Genomic DNA, 14,499 nt, shown 5'->3' with positions numbered 1-14,499 from the left:
AGTTCATTGACCTTACATGACCTTTGACCTTGATCATGTGACCTGAAACTCGAACAGGATGTTCAGTGATACTTGATTACTCTTATGTACAAGTTTCATGAATCAGATCCATAAACTTTCAAAGTTATGATGGTAATTCAACAGATACACCCAATTCGGCCAAAGTTCATTGACCTTTGACCTTGGTCATGTGATCTGAAATGCGCACAGGATGTTCAGTGATACTTGATTACTCTAATGTCCAAATTTAATGAACTAGACCAATAAACTTTCAAAGTTATGATGGTAATTCAACAGATACCCCCGATTCGGCAAAAGTTCATTGACCCTAAATGACCTTTGACCTTAATCATGAGATCTGAAACTTGCACAAATTTTTCAGTGATGCTTGATTACTATTGTGTCCAAGTTTCATGAATCAGATCCATAAACTTTCAAAGTTATGATGGGAATTCAACAGATATCCCCAATTTGGCCAAAGTTCATTGACCCTAAATGACCTTTGACCTTGGTCATGTGACGTGAAACTCATGTAGGATGTTCAGTGATACTTGATTAACCTAATGTCCAAGTTTCATGAACTAGGTCCATATATTTTCTAAGTTATGATGACATTTCAAAAACTTAACCTCAGGTTAAGATTTCGATGTTGATTCCTCCAACATGGTCTAAGTTCATTGACCCTAAATGACCTTTGACCTTGGTCATGTGACATGAAACTCTAATAGGATGGTCAGTAATACTTGATTAACCTTATGGCCAAGTTTTATTACCTAGGTCCATATACTTTCTAAGTTATGACGTCATTTCAAAAACTTAACCTCAGGTTAAGATTTGATGTTGACGCCGCCGCCGCCGTCGGAAAAGCGGCGCCTATAGTCTCACTTTGCTTCGCAGGTGAGACAAAAATGATGAAGAAAAACTGTAACGTGAGTAACTTTGTAACGTGAGTAACCATCATGTAATGTGAGTATCCAGTAAAAGTTATTCAGTTAGGTAACATTTTCTGTGGGATGTCAAGTTTTAAGTCTCATGGTGAGTTGTGAGGTTATTTTTGATTAATTAAAAGCAAAATGAGGGTTCACCTCTTTGATGTGACTCTTTGTTCATCAAAATATCAATGGTCATACAATCACACAAAAAATTGAATATTAGTAGAAGTATTCACAATGCGAGAGTGCTTCAGTAAGACTTGGTTTCGATTAACCAAACTTTAAAGAGTATTCGAACAACACATTGAATGCCCTTACCTGTAACCCTATCTAGGCAGGTGTATTTTGGGAGTTGATATGGCCCGGGGGGAGGGGGGGTGGGGGGGCTTCCCAGGCCCCCCTTGAGATCTTGGCCATTGGCCCCACGATCACGCCGAAAATTTGCGCGCAGGTTGTCTTGGACATAATCTACAATACTATACAGTAATTTATTTCATGCAAATTGGTATTAAGCAATTATTCTAATTTATGCATAATTAGTAAGCGAAATCATGTTTTTCCCTCCTACTCCCTAATAAAGCTCCAATTGTTCAAATTTTGGGTATAAAATCTCTTTTTGATGTTCCTAGCAATGAAGTTTACACATATAATTGAATTTTTAAAGACATGTGTGTTGTTAACCATACATGGACAAATTGTAACGTGAGTAACCACATTATCTGCACCCCAAGTGAAAACCATGTGTTCTTTATTTTTTTAATTATATACAAAGTTTGTCTCCCTAATATACTTCTTTGAAGTGGATATAATCAACTTTCATAAAAGCCTTGTATGAGGAGACTTTTCATTTATGTCGACTTTTCATTTTATGCATGTCCAAATCATGTAACGTGAGTAACCGACACATTCCAAAGATTTGCCAGGAGCATAATAAAATTTCCCAAGTTTTGTTTTTATACAAAGGATAGTCAGACTGTGTACTTTGTTGTGATAAGGAGATGTTTAGTTCCTATCAATAATAATGGAGTTAAAACTCCAAGTAGGAGTCAAGGTGTCTCCAAATGTAACGTGAGTAACCGTGGAATAGCCCTTATACTTTATACCTGAAAAAACATATACATTCTATACTAATGAATAGGCCAAGAATAATACCCCTTTCATAAACCTATCCTCCAATTAGCCGCCTAAGAATAATGCGGATAATTCAATAAAAATTGCGTTCATAAACTCTGAAAATAATCCGCACTATTTTTACGAGTGCCCATCCAGAAAAAGGAGGATAATCGTCATGGCAACCACACACACCCCCTCTGATGCGGTTGCGTTGGTAAAGGGTGACCTTGTGACCGCTCCATGGCAATTATCCCCATTACTTTCGAAATGCATCATAAAGTCAAAATCTGGTCCTGATGCTGCTATTATGCGGATAATTGCAGCATCAAAATAATGCGGCTACTCTGGTCCTCCTCCGATTTTACGACCAAATTATGCTATTAGCCGCATAATTGGGTTATGAAAGGGGTATCAGTAATCAAATCATCATACTGAACTACATGTATATTGGCTCCTTTTCTCGACATGAAAAAAAATTGGATCATCTTCAAGAAGGATTGTAGGGCATTATGGGTTAAGCAAGTTCAAAGACTTGCCTGGTAATTCCATCTTGAGTGCAACTGATACAATTTCTCTTCAAGTCAAGACCTCCTAGTCCTTTGTAAAATCATGCACAACTTAAGAAACAGCTCCATGAAACAGACCCCAAGAGTCTTCCCCTCAGTCCTCATCCATCTTTTATAAAATCTTACCTGAAGGTGTCATATCCTCTGTGTTGACAACGATCCTTGCATTTAGTTCATTGAGTTCCTGCTGCAGCTCCTGCAGTCTTGCATTGGCCTGCTTCACCATGTTGTTGACATTGGCCAAGCTCTTCTTATCAGTAGTCACCTTGCGCATGTTCTCTGCGCCCTCCTTAATCTTGAGCTCCTTGCGGATCTCCTTCTTAATCTGGTCCTTGATCTGCTCCAGCTTCTGCTGGAAGCTGGCATCGGAGAGATCCAGGATATCATGACCTCCATACTGCTCCACGTAGGTCCCTAGAGTGTCACCGTGGTTCTGTGAGGACGAGACAAAGTTCAGGACAGATTTCTTCAGGACAGCAAGAACATACATTGTACATTATAGAGAACCTGATAACTTGCATCATCAGCAAGAGATGTTGTTCAGGGAAGTTGGTCACAAGACTTTAGACACTGAAACTGAATTGAAGTATGAGTACAGTACAGTCCAACCCCTAGTGCGGCTGCCTTGTACATGCATCTCTTTCTCATTCAATTGTAGATTGTCATCAGATACATGGGCGAGCTTCAACTGCACATTGCATAAGTAATTAATACTATGTGAGTAGATTACAAAATGAACAGCTGCAAGAAGATGCACTGCATGATATAGTCCAGAGACTGAGGCTACATCTATCCCAAAATTAATTACTAAAGCAGAAGTCATACTTTACATGAACTGTGGTGGGCTTCAAATTTCCTGAATGTTGATCTCTAATTGCCCTACATTTATATTCAACCAAAAAAGCCATAAAATCTTTCTACATGTACAGCCGAATATGATTTCGGCTGTCCAGGAGGAAAGAAGCAGCATTTATATAACCCCAATTTGTCCCAAAGAAAGTTTTCCATGATTTTCCATCCACATATCACTTAAATTTTTCTTATATTGTTTAAATTTTTAAATTATTAATAAAACAAAACTGAACCAAATTAAACTACATGTTTTTTTTATCATAAAAGTAAAGGTCGTTTTTAATTTAACAAGGATTACACATGTTATCTGATACTGAAAACTACACCTGTAGGCATGTATAGATTTCTTCTACTGAACTTCTTCTCCTATTATATAATCTTCAAAGAGCTCTGCAGTATACCTTGAAGATGGTTTCTTAATCCCATTTGTTATTATTTCAGTTTTCTCACAAGCAATTATTTGGCAGTGGACCAAGCTTTATGAGGCTACATGTATCTTGACATTTCAGCCCCATCTTTAAAGGTCAAATTCACCTCAGAAAAATATATTAAATGGGGACCGATCTTTTCAGGACAAGTCCACCCCATGCAACAAAAAGTTGATTTGAATAAAAAGAGAAAAATAAAACAGGCATACAGTACAGTAACACTGAAAATGTCATCAAAATTGGGTGTAAAATAAGAAAATTATGACATTTTAAAATTTCGCTTAATTTCACAACACATTTTCATTTAAATATGCATATCATGGTCCGTATGCCAATGAGGAGACTGATGACATCACCCACTCACTATTACTTTTGTATTTTATTAGATGAAATATTCCGGGTCCCGTAACACAAAGGTTAGCAATCAATCGTACACTTGATTTTTATACTTGATTGTACATTATAGTCAATGCAATCAATTGTATAAAAATGTTCTACGATCATTGCAAAGCTTTGTGTCACTGGCCCCTGGTCTTCAAATAATGAGCCTGTCCTCCCTGTGATGGGTTTGTTTACATGCAATTTGGAAGGATACCACATCGTTAATGCACATTTTGACCCTAATATTCATTCTAACAGTGGAAAAAAATTATAAGTAAGGTAAGAAATTATGTTTTGTACCATAAAATTGAAACTCTTTCTGAGTAATTGTCAAAAATAGATGTTATTCTGTGTGTCAACTTTGTGATGCGACAAATCATGTCGGAGTACACCACAGTCCCATTCTCTCACTCAGCCCTACTCGAAAGAAAGTGGGACTGTGGTACACGCGTGATATGGCAACACAATTTGTCACATTAAAAAGTTGACACGAGGAAAAACATCTATTTTTGACAAATATCCCGACTTCATGGTACAAGACATAATTTCTTACATGTACATGTACCTAGTTGTCAATGTTTTCCACAGTTAGAATGAATAATAGGGTCAAAATGCGTATTTACGACGCGGTAATTTCTTTCAAATTGCATGTAAACAAACTCATCACGGGGAGGACAGGCTCATTTGAAGACCGGGATATGGAAATACAAGCGAATATAAGATGATTTGAACATGAATTTTTTTCTGTCAGTGTCAGTATTTAAATAATAACTAGTAAATATAATTTTGTGAGTACATAAACAAAACATAATTCAGAATTTTATGTCCATTTACCACACATACATGTAGGAACTTGCTTCCAAAGCAAAGTACACCCTCGCTAATCACGTCATTTGTCTGCTACATGTCTGAAATATATGCTTGAAAGCCGTATTTGTAATGTCTGATTTGAACCAATATTTGACAGTGTTCTGATAGTTGAATTTTTATTGCAAGTATGATTTTATTGATAATTGAGTGATAGATACATGTAGATGTTTTTGTGAACAACTACATGTAGCTCATATCGTACACATACGTCAAAGGTTTTGTTTTGTACTTCATGTACCAGGTATTGATTTAGCTGTGTGTGTCTACATGTACCTGCCAAGGGTTTTCTCATTGTCAATTGTCCTTTCATTTCATGAATTATTCATAAATTACGGAATTTTACCAATTAGAACACTTTAAAATGCTGCAATTTAAAAGAGCATGTTGCCCCGAGCTGATTCTCTCAGCGCAAGATGGAGATGGAGATGGGAAATGCGTGCTGCTGGAGAGCTGGCCTGTACCTTTCCCCCATTGAGATTGTACATTCGTACACGTTGGGTGAATGTGTGTTGTGGCTGGATGATTTTGTAATACTTCGGAAGTGCGTCAAGTGCCTACCTTACACTACAATGTAATCACCACTCAACGCGCATGCAGATTACAATAGTAAATGTGCACTCTCTGTGTGGAACTATGACTGCAGAGTGACCAATGATTCCTATGAAAAACAATTTATACAAACGCTGCAGTAAAATCATAAAATGCAGAGAAAACCCACAACTCTTTGGAATTTTGGAGTTACATGCAGAGATGCCAAGTTCAAAGACCAGCTATGCGTGAGATTTTCTGTGAATCTGAGTGAGATCACAGACATTGTGTACAATGTATATGGGGATAGGCTGTGATAGTTGCGTGAGACAGAGATTTGAGGGGATGAACAAGAGTCCAAAATGCTTGAGTCTCACACATAATGCGTGAGACTTGGTAGCTCTGCACATGTACATTCACGTTAAATTCTTATTTTCCTATGATATCAATAATATGAACATATTTTAGAAATTAAAGCACAGGAAATACTATTTTTTGCACGATAAATCAAATGCTTACCCCTATTACATCAGGCAGCAAAATTAAGAGGTGTTCAGAAAACACTGTAGGATTATACAGTATGTGAGTTTTTATGAAATTTTCTTCTGTCTTGGTTAACTTAATGATCTTGAGAATGTTTGCCACAAATTAGAGAAAGACATTTTGCTAAAATATCAAAATTAGCAGCTTCAGGTCCCCTTCCCCATTCACTCATACTCTTCAGGTCCCCCCATAGAGGTCCCCCCATAACGAACAACAACAACAACAACATAGAGGTCTACATGTACAGTACCGGTATGTAAATCTAAATATCACAGAGTCCGGCTTAACAACCAGGATAGGGCTACTGCTCTACTAGACAGCTGACAGCCGTCTGTTTCGAGGAGTTTTTTAACATTTTTTTTTAAATTTCTCCTCGTACACAGACGGCTCGCTATCGTGCAGCCACCATTAGGGGACTTGCAATGCAAAATCCCCCCGTCGGGGCTTTTCAATTTTTGTCTTTAATGAATAAAAATTTCGAAAATTATAGTGACCAGAGTGCAAATTTATATTCCCTCTTGGCATCAATTGCCAAAAAACAGAGAAAAATGAAGTTAAAAGGAACAAAGACAGTGACTTACCACTGCTGTCGCGCAAATTCACTTCCCCGTTTTATCTGATCTTAAGTACATAAACATATGGCCATAGAGTCCCCTGTACAGATCGCGCTAGAACTTCGGTCTCTGTATTTGGTGAGTGAAGCCAACGAAGTTCAGCTGAACAACCAACAAAACAGAGACCGAAGCTTTAGTTTAGTTTTGGTCTACTGCTCTACTGCCTGTGCTGTAGATCTATTTGTTTGATAGAATATGATTAATACATACCTGTGCCAAAACAGTATTTGAGTCGGCAGCCATGTTATTCAGGGACAGGGAGTAATATCTGAATTGGAATCTTTACTGCCCACGGTTGGCCCGCAAGCTGCGGAGGCTGGAAAGATTACTGATTGCTGCCCCAGCTCAGCCGTGCGCTGTACTTGAGCAATGGCCCCAGCCCAGTGTAGGTGCGGCGCTCAAAGTCAAACACACGAAGCCGTTTGCGATCACACCTTGTAAGTTGAAATTATCCCATTAAATTTCCAGAAGAAGTAAAATCACTATATACTCCGAGTACGCCTTTCTTAATTCCTTAAATGGCATCGTTCCATGTCTCTGGTATCAATTCAAGTGTAGTTTTCCCAGCTTATGAGATCCAAATCACAACTTACGCTGTGCGATTCGATCAACAACCGATTGTGGATCTAGTCACGTGATCATATGAGGTAATGAAGAAAGGTTTATTACCCCTATTTACACCCATTTGAATCCCCTTCATTCCCAATTGATGAATGACGAGGGCGGGGACAAACATTTTTGTTTCAGCTTTCTTTGATGTAAAACCTATTTAATAATCATTCGAATGTAGGCATAGAGTACATTTAAATAATTTACAGGAGGGAACGGGCCGGGGGAACGGGAGCCTGGGCCAAATTTTCACACAAACATGTTCAATGTACAAGCATGGCAAAGCTCGTGATTATAATTAGCTCACTTTAAAAAGATAAAAATAAATATGCTAATTAAATAACATTCAATGAACATTATTTCTAAATAGATTAATACTTTATGAATGATAATGCATCTATACTGAAGAAGTAATAACCATCTATTATGAATTTCAGAACAGGGGCCACGGAACGGTTTTCAAAGTGGGGGGCTGACCATGCTAAAATTCACAATCATATGGTATTTTTTTACGGTTTTGGAAAAAAGTCGGGGGTTGAAGCCCAGCCCCCCGGTTCCGCGGCCCCTGCAGAATCTAGGAAAACTTGTCGCCGCCGGATGGGGGGGGGGGTTAAAAGGTGATAAAGGACTTAGTATTATGACTTTTGAATCGTCTGTAAATTGTGTGGGTAAAGATAATCAATCTGGTATTAAAAAATGACTTTATTCGACAAATAGGTATGATATTTGACAAAACTTCTACAGTGTGCCCATTCTTAATTCACCACCGTGATAGATACGTAGTGCTTGAAGACTTTAATGCCAATGGAAGAAACGGATAAAGATAATTGTTAAAAAAAAGCAAGCCAAGTTGGTTTGTCAGTCACTCACGTCCCAGCCGGGCGATGTACGCACGTACAGTTGAAAAAAAATGTTTGAATTGTCAAACAATCGGGATAGAGCCAGCTCCAGTACTTGAAGCCGGGTATACATGTCATTCATCTTTCATATCAAAATGAAAATCATGATGTTTGATGCATTCATTATAATGGAGATAAAAGACAAAACTTATAGGGTATCCTGCATGCCAGAATTATGATTACTTACAATAGTTTCCACCCTACCCCGCCCCATTCCCCGCGGGGCATCGTATGCATCCTGAAAAAAATCAAATATCATTTTATAAATTTTCAATTGTTTGTCTGTTTACTGTTTATTCTTTCTTCCCTTAAAATTAAGAACTATTTAACTCAAGTTGACCGAATATTTTTTCAAACACAAGCATAGACAAAAATGAATGGAGTTATTTTACATTCACTTGCTTTTAATGAATATTCATAAATTATAGTATGAATTTGGTCATTATCAGTAATTATATTTTCTTAATATGAGTAATTGTCTTAATTAAAGCAATACATGTATTAAATTTACATATATATTCCGCGTTTCCAAACAGACTTGTTGTTGTTTTTTAGTTTATAACGGCGCGTATCAGCAGTGAATATTTGCGACTTATAAACTGTGAGATAGTAGCCTACCTCAAAAGTAAAATATTATACTTTTAAAATAAAAATCTACGTACGTAGGGCCTATATAAAATTTATTTGAAATAGAAGGGCGAGTGTATTCTTTTTATAGCCTATATAGCCTATAGGAATGGGCCATTTTTTTTTTTATAGAACTTGATGTTAAGTGGACTTTTAGCATGTGCATTATTAAAAGTTTCAAAATCTAAAAGAGGCATGCTTATTCATAGGGCTTATTCACGCATTTTACTATTTCCAACTTTTAGTCCTAATTTCTTTCCCCTGGGGGGGGGGTGTTGGATAATCATGTGACAGTGTAGGTCATAGCCCCTCTAGAGTTTTTTTTCTTCCTCCATTCAATTATTTCTTTATTATAGAACCCGTAAAGAAGAAGTAATAAAAGAACAGGATATCAGCATAGTAAATCAACCATTTCATGCTGGGATAGGAGTGAACGCTTTTCAAATCTTTAACTTCTTTGATTGAAATATGAAAACACTGAATAAAAATGATGTGTTATGTTTTTTTATTTGCTTGCTTGGAAAGTACCGAGTCCCCTAAAACAGAAAAGACGGAAATTTTAGTCTCTGTGACCTGAACGCCGTTAAACTAAACAACAACAAATTCGCCAATAAAAATGATGGTAATCAATCATTTTCTTTGGGATTAATGTGAATTGAGTCCGAGAAGAATGATAGCGAATAAATGGAATTGTACAACCGAGGGCGCTAAATTACCAGCAAAAAGGTTCTGTTTCTTATTTACTCCCCGCCGAACATGTCCGCTTCTGTGGCGCAATCGGCTAGCGCGTTCGGCTGTTAACCGAAAGGTTGGTGGTTCGAGCCCACCCAGGAGCGACTGCATTTATTTTGATTTTTCAATCTGACTAAACAAAATGAAGACCTGTTAAAAAAAAGTTATCATGTCTGACTTCACGTAATTCGTATGTATATAACTTGCAAAAGCTAAACACCATTACCATGCACATAGGAGCATTTTTTCATAGGCTCGAGATTATCTATTCTCAAAAAAAAAAAATGATGGGGTTTGCTTTTGCTGCAAAGCTTCATGGAAAACATAGGTCGAGAATATATTGTTGACAGGCGTGAATCTATTTTACGGGCAAAGGGAAGATGCCTTTTTCAGAGGGGGGGGGGGCAGATTACCGACTAATATCGATACCGAATCGGTACTGATATTAGCCCTATAAACTTTAAGGTAGCTTATAAAGATAAATACAAATCATCGAAATTCAAAAGGCAGAAGAGAAATTGCTAAACCATACCAACTTCAGTATTTTTTTTTAATTTTAGTTTCTTCCTTAAGTATTTAGCACAGCTAAAATCTTCATTTACAATTTATCTAGTGTCAATGTCTGGTCCCTTTATGTTATTCCTATACTGGTAATTAAAAAATTCCAACCAATTATGTCTCTTCCTTTTCTCCATCCCCCTCTTCTGTTTATTTTACTGCAACTCACTAGCGTACGTACCTAAGAAGACTTTAAGACCCTTTTTTTCTTTTTGCTTTTCATTTTTTTTTTCTGGTGCGAAATGTCCTTTACTTTGGGTTGAATACTTTTTTTTTCGCTTGTCAAATTTTTGGGCGGACGAATTTGCCCCCCCCCCTTGGAAAACCTAGGTACGCCACTGCTGCAACTATTAAAATTTATACAAAGCTGTATTTCTTCAGGGGTCACACCCAATTATGGCCATGGGAAGCGGGGTGCTGAAGCACTCTGGTAAGATTTTTCAGGGGGTGCTGCATGTTCCTGGAAATCAGGTTGACAAGCAAGCAAGCAAAAAAATTACTGCTCCCAAATGATGAGAGATTTGAAAGTAATAACCTTTGCCTGTTTGTTTTTGTTTATTTATGTATTTGCTTGTATTTTCTTTTTTCTGACGGCAGCCTCCCAAAACCCTCAGCACCCCTTATTCAAAGGTCAAGTCCACCCCAGAAAAAAAAGTTGATTTGAATCAATAGAGATAAATCAAACAAGAATAACGCTGAAAATTGCATCAAACCGGATGTAAAATAAAAAAAAAGTATTTAAAGTTTCGCTCATTTTTCACAAAACAATCTATATGCGCAACTCAGTGATATGCAAATGGGAGGGTTGATGATGTCACGCACTCACTATTTCTTTTGTTTTTTATTATTTGAATCATACAATATTTCAATTTTCACAGATTTGACAATGTTCAAGGAGAATTAAACTCTTGTTTCTCATAAAAAACAAAATACAAAAGAAATAGTGAGTGAAGGTGATGTCATCAGTCCCCTCATTTGCATACCGACCAGGATATTCATAATTATACAAACTGTCTTGTGAAATGAAGCGAAATTTTATCATGTCATAACTTTCTTTTTTTTACATCCGATTTTGATGAAATTTTCAGTGTTATGCCTGTTTGATTTTTCTCTTTTTATTCAAATAAACTTTTTTTTGCAATGGGTGGACTTGTCCTTTAACAATTTTTTCCCATGGCCCTGCACTAAATGCCGTATCGTATAAGAAATGGGCATAGGGACCAAGCGTGAAAATTAAATCAAAATTTAGATCTGTGAAACCAAATAAATTTCTGTGAATTTTGCCCATGGAACTTATTTTTCTTTCAATAAAGAAAGAAATACACCGTATCGAACCGTATAGATGATAAAAGGACACTTTACATTGATTAACCGCACGTATAAACAAAGGTTTGATTTTTAAATATTCCTTTTCTATACTATTATTAATGCACTGTAAATAATTATGTTCATTACTAGGTGTGGTGGTACTTGCTACTTTTGTGTTGATGAAGTCGTCCCCCCGGTATTCCCCCCCTTAATTCGCTCCTTTTTATGGGGGGTGCATAGGGTTTCAATATGGCTTCTTCTTCCAAGGGTGTTCATAAACCTCCAATTATGGCAGTGGTGTAAATGAGCCAAGTTTGAGGGGGTCAGATATGGTGAATGAAACAATTCTTATAACAGGTGCGAGCTAGAGAGCAAACAAATTGAACTTTTCAGGCTAAATTCAGTTATAAAATTTCGGCATATGCTCCAAGGAACATGGGCTCACAATTCTCCTCTTCATTTTCAAATGAATGAATACAACGATGTATGAAATTAATGAACAAACAAGAAAAAAAATTGGGTGGGGAGGGGGCTGGGTTAAAAAACAAGGGGGAGAGATTTCGGGAGGTCTACTGCTATTTCTCTTTTATAATCTTCTCTCAAATCCCCCGTCAAATAAAATATATAATAACAAAGTTTGGAACGATCACAGAATTATACAAATGTTCAACGATCCTAATTTGAGAATGAAAAATATAAAATGATAATAAAGAAATTGTAACTTGTTTCTAATACAGATTGAAATTAATTAGAATCTGAAGAGAAAATAACAAAGATGAGGTGGAGTGAGTCAAACAATATGAATCGATTAAAATGACACAATATTGATAAAGGATTTTTGATTAGTAGTAATTGTTCTTGATTCTAGTAACATAAAATATTATACAAGACTGGCAAAAACATAAACAACGAATCATTTCTTTAAAGGGGAATCCAACCCAAATAAAAACTTGTTTTTATAAGGAAAAGAAAAATCAGACAAGTTGATAGGTGAAGTTTGAACAATATTGGACAAACAACAAGGAAGTTATGAATTTTTAAATGTTGTAAATATTGGTAATCACTTTACCCATGGAGACTTCAAATTGGCCGCATATGGGATGTCATAGTGATGTAAGGCAAGGACTACTCTCCCATGTACTCCATTACATAATTTGGCTAAAATGTCATTTTCCCCCAAAGTTTTATTTCAGATTATTTTTTTCTTTCATGAGGACATAAAACAATATACTACCTTGGTTATATTTAGATTACTGCCCCGGGGGAGTGGGTACTTAGGAGAAAACCACAAATCCCTGATAATAAAGTACATGGCCTATGGGAAAGTTGTCCTTGCCCTTTGTCATAATTTACTTACTCAGTTGCCAATTTGAAATCTACATAGTCTTAGTGATCTCAATTTTAAAGCAGCTATAGCTTTCTTACTGCTTGTCCAATTTCTTTCAAACTTTCACCATTCTGTTTAATTTATTTTTCTCCTTCACAACACACCATTTTATGGCCAAGGCTAGATGTCCACTCGACTTACGAAGACAAATGTTATCTGATAACTTTCGTCAGAAGATTGAAACGCATAAAAACCACCCTGTATTAAAAAGCATCGAACCATCTTGGCAGTTGGAACTTTCTAAACTACAAAAAATAAATAAACCATTTGGCTGTAGAACGGAAAACCAGGGCCCCCCATATTGAAAAAAATATTAGTAATTTTCCACCGTGGTTCTTCATACCCCCTGTAGTATCCACCGAACTTAGTTACTGTTTAAATAAGAACGAAAACCCCTCATTTCTGTATCAAGAAAGTCTCCGACTAATTAATAAGAAATGGCCTCATCAACTACACATATATACAGATGGATCTAAAGCACCCAATACAGGTGCTTCTGCGGCTTCTTTCTTCGTACCCACATGGTCTTACCACCAATCAAAAAGACTAAGTGATAATACTTCAGTTTTCCGGGCTGAGTTGGCTGCAATAGTACTTGCTTTAGAGTGGTTAGAAAATATTAATGTTTATGTAGGAACAGTTATCTTAAGTGACTCACAGAGTGCGCTGTTAGCTATACAAAATATGAAAAACATATCATTTGTAACTGAAATACTAACTTTAACTACCAAACTACAATACCAGGGTAAAGAAATCTTTCTTGAATGGATACCAAGTCATTGTGGTATAAGTGGAAACGAAACAGCAGATTTTCATGCAAAAGCAGCCTTAACGAAGAAAATCGAAATTCAAAATAGTTTAGGTTCCGATGAAGCAAAAACATTGATAACAAAAAAATATACACAGGAATGGCAAAACAGGTGGAAGTATTCCATTTGTAATTTGAGACAGATACAACCACGAGTGAATCTTTCTTTATACGAATGCCACCTCAACAGATTTACCGAAAGTTTACTACATAAACTTCGTTTCGGAATAATAGGTCTTAACTTTGATCTTTTCCGATTAAAAATACATCCCACTGGTTTTTGTGATTCTTGCAAAATATTGGAAACTATTGAACATTTTCTCGTGAAATGTCCACGTTATATCATTCAAAGAGCTATGCTACTCACTGAAACAAACTTGACGGAAGCTATAGAGATTCCGTCCCTGTTAAAAAGCACAGACATCGACAAACAAAAATCACTCATACGTTTCGTCCTCAGAACGAAACGAATATATAACAAACAGTAATACATATACCTTTTCCTCAGAGCAGTCTCAATAATACAGTTCGTTGAATTATGAGTAATAAATTAACAATCGTGAAACAATAAACATTATATAACCCCACTTAAAGAATGGCATGAATTATGGTATGTTCGATTTTCTCAAATTTACCTAAAATAAAAAAAAAAAAAAATAAAAATAAAAAATAATAATATATGTATATGTATGTATATATATATATATATATATATGTATATATATGTGTGTGTGTGTATATATA

At 36.3% G+C, this 14,499-nt stretch overlaps 1 protein-coding gene and 1 non-coding gene across 2 annotated transcripts in view; one reads left to right on the top strand and one right to left on the bottom strand.

The window, feature by feature from the left end:
- Positions 1 to 7,470, bottom strand: part of LOC121428637 (serine/threonine-protein kinase N2-like) — a 65,885-nt gene extending 58,415 nt beyond the window's left edge. The window contains exons 1-2 of the mRNA XM_041625402.1: positions 7,038 to 7,470; positions 2,738 to 3,044 (exon numbers count right to left, since the gene is read on the bottom strand). Coding sequence (XP_041481336.1) covers positions 2,738 to 3,044; positions 7,038 to 7,070 — 340 coding nt within the window. The 5' untranslated portion in view covers positions 7,071 to 7,470. The remainder of the gene's footprint in view (positions 1 to 2,737; positions 3,045 to 7,037) is intronic.
- Positions 7,471 to 9,724: 2,254 nt separating this feature from the next.
- Positions 9,725 to 9,798, top strand: TRNAN-GUU. Its single transcript has one exon. It is a non-coding gene; the product is annotated as a tRNA-Asn (tRNA).
- Positions 9,799 to 14,499: the final 4,701 nt, after the last annotated feature.

The sequence above is a fragment of the Lytechinus variegatus genome, chromosome 15, assembly GCF_018143015.1.
Source record: "Lytechinus variegatus isolate NC3 chromosome 15, Lvar_3.0, whole genome shotgun sequence".
Taxonomy (NCBI): Eukaryota; Metazoa; Echinodermata; class Echinoidea; order Temnopleuroida; family Toxopneustidae; genus Lytechinus; species Lytechinus variegatus.
The sequence above is the reverse complement of the archived record's forward strand: the minus strand, read 5'-3'. Positions and strand labels throughout refer to the sequence as shown.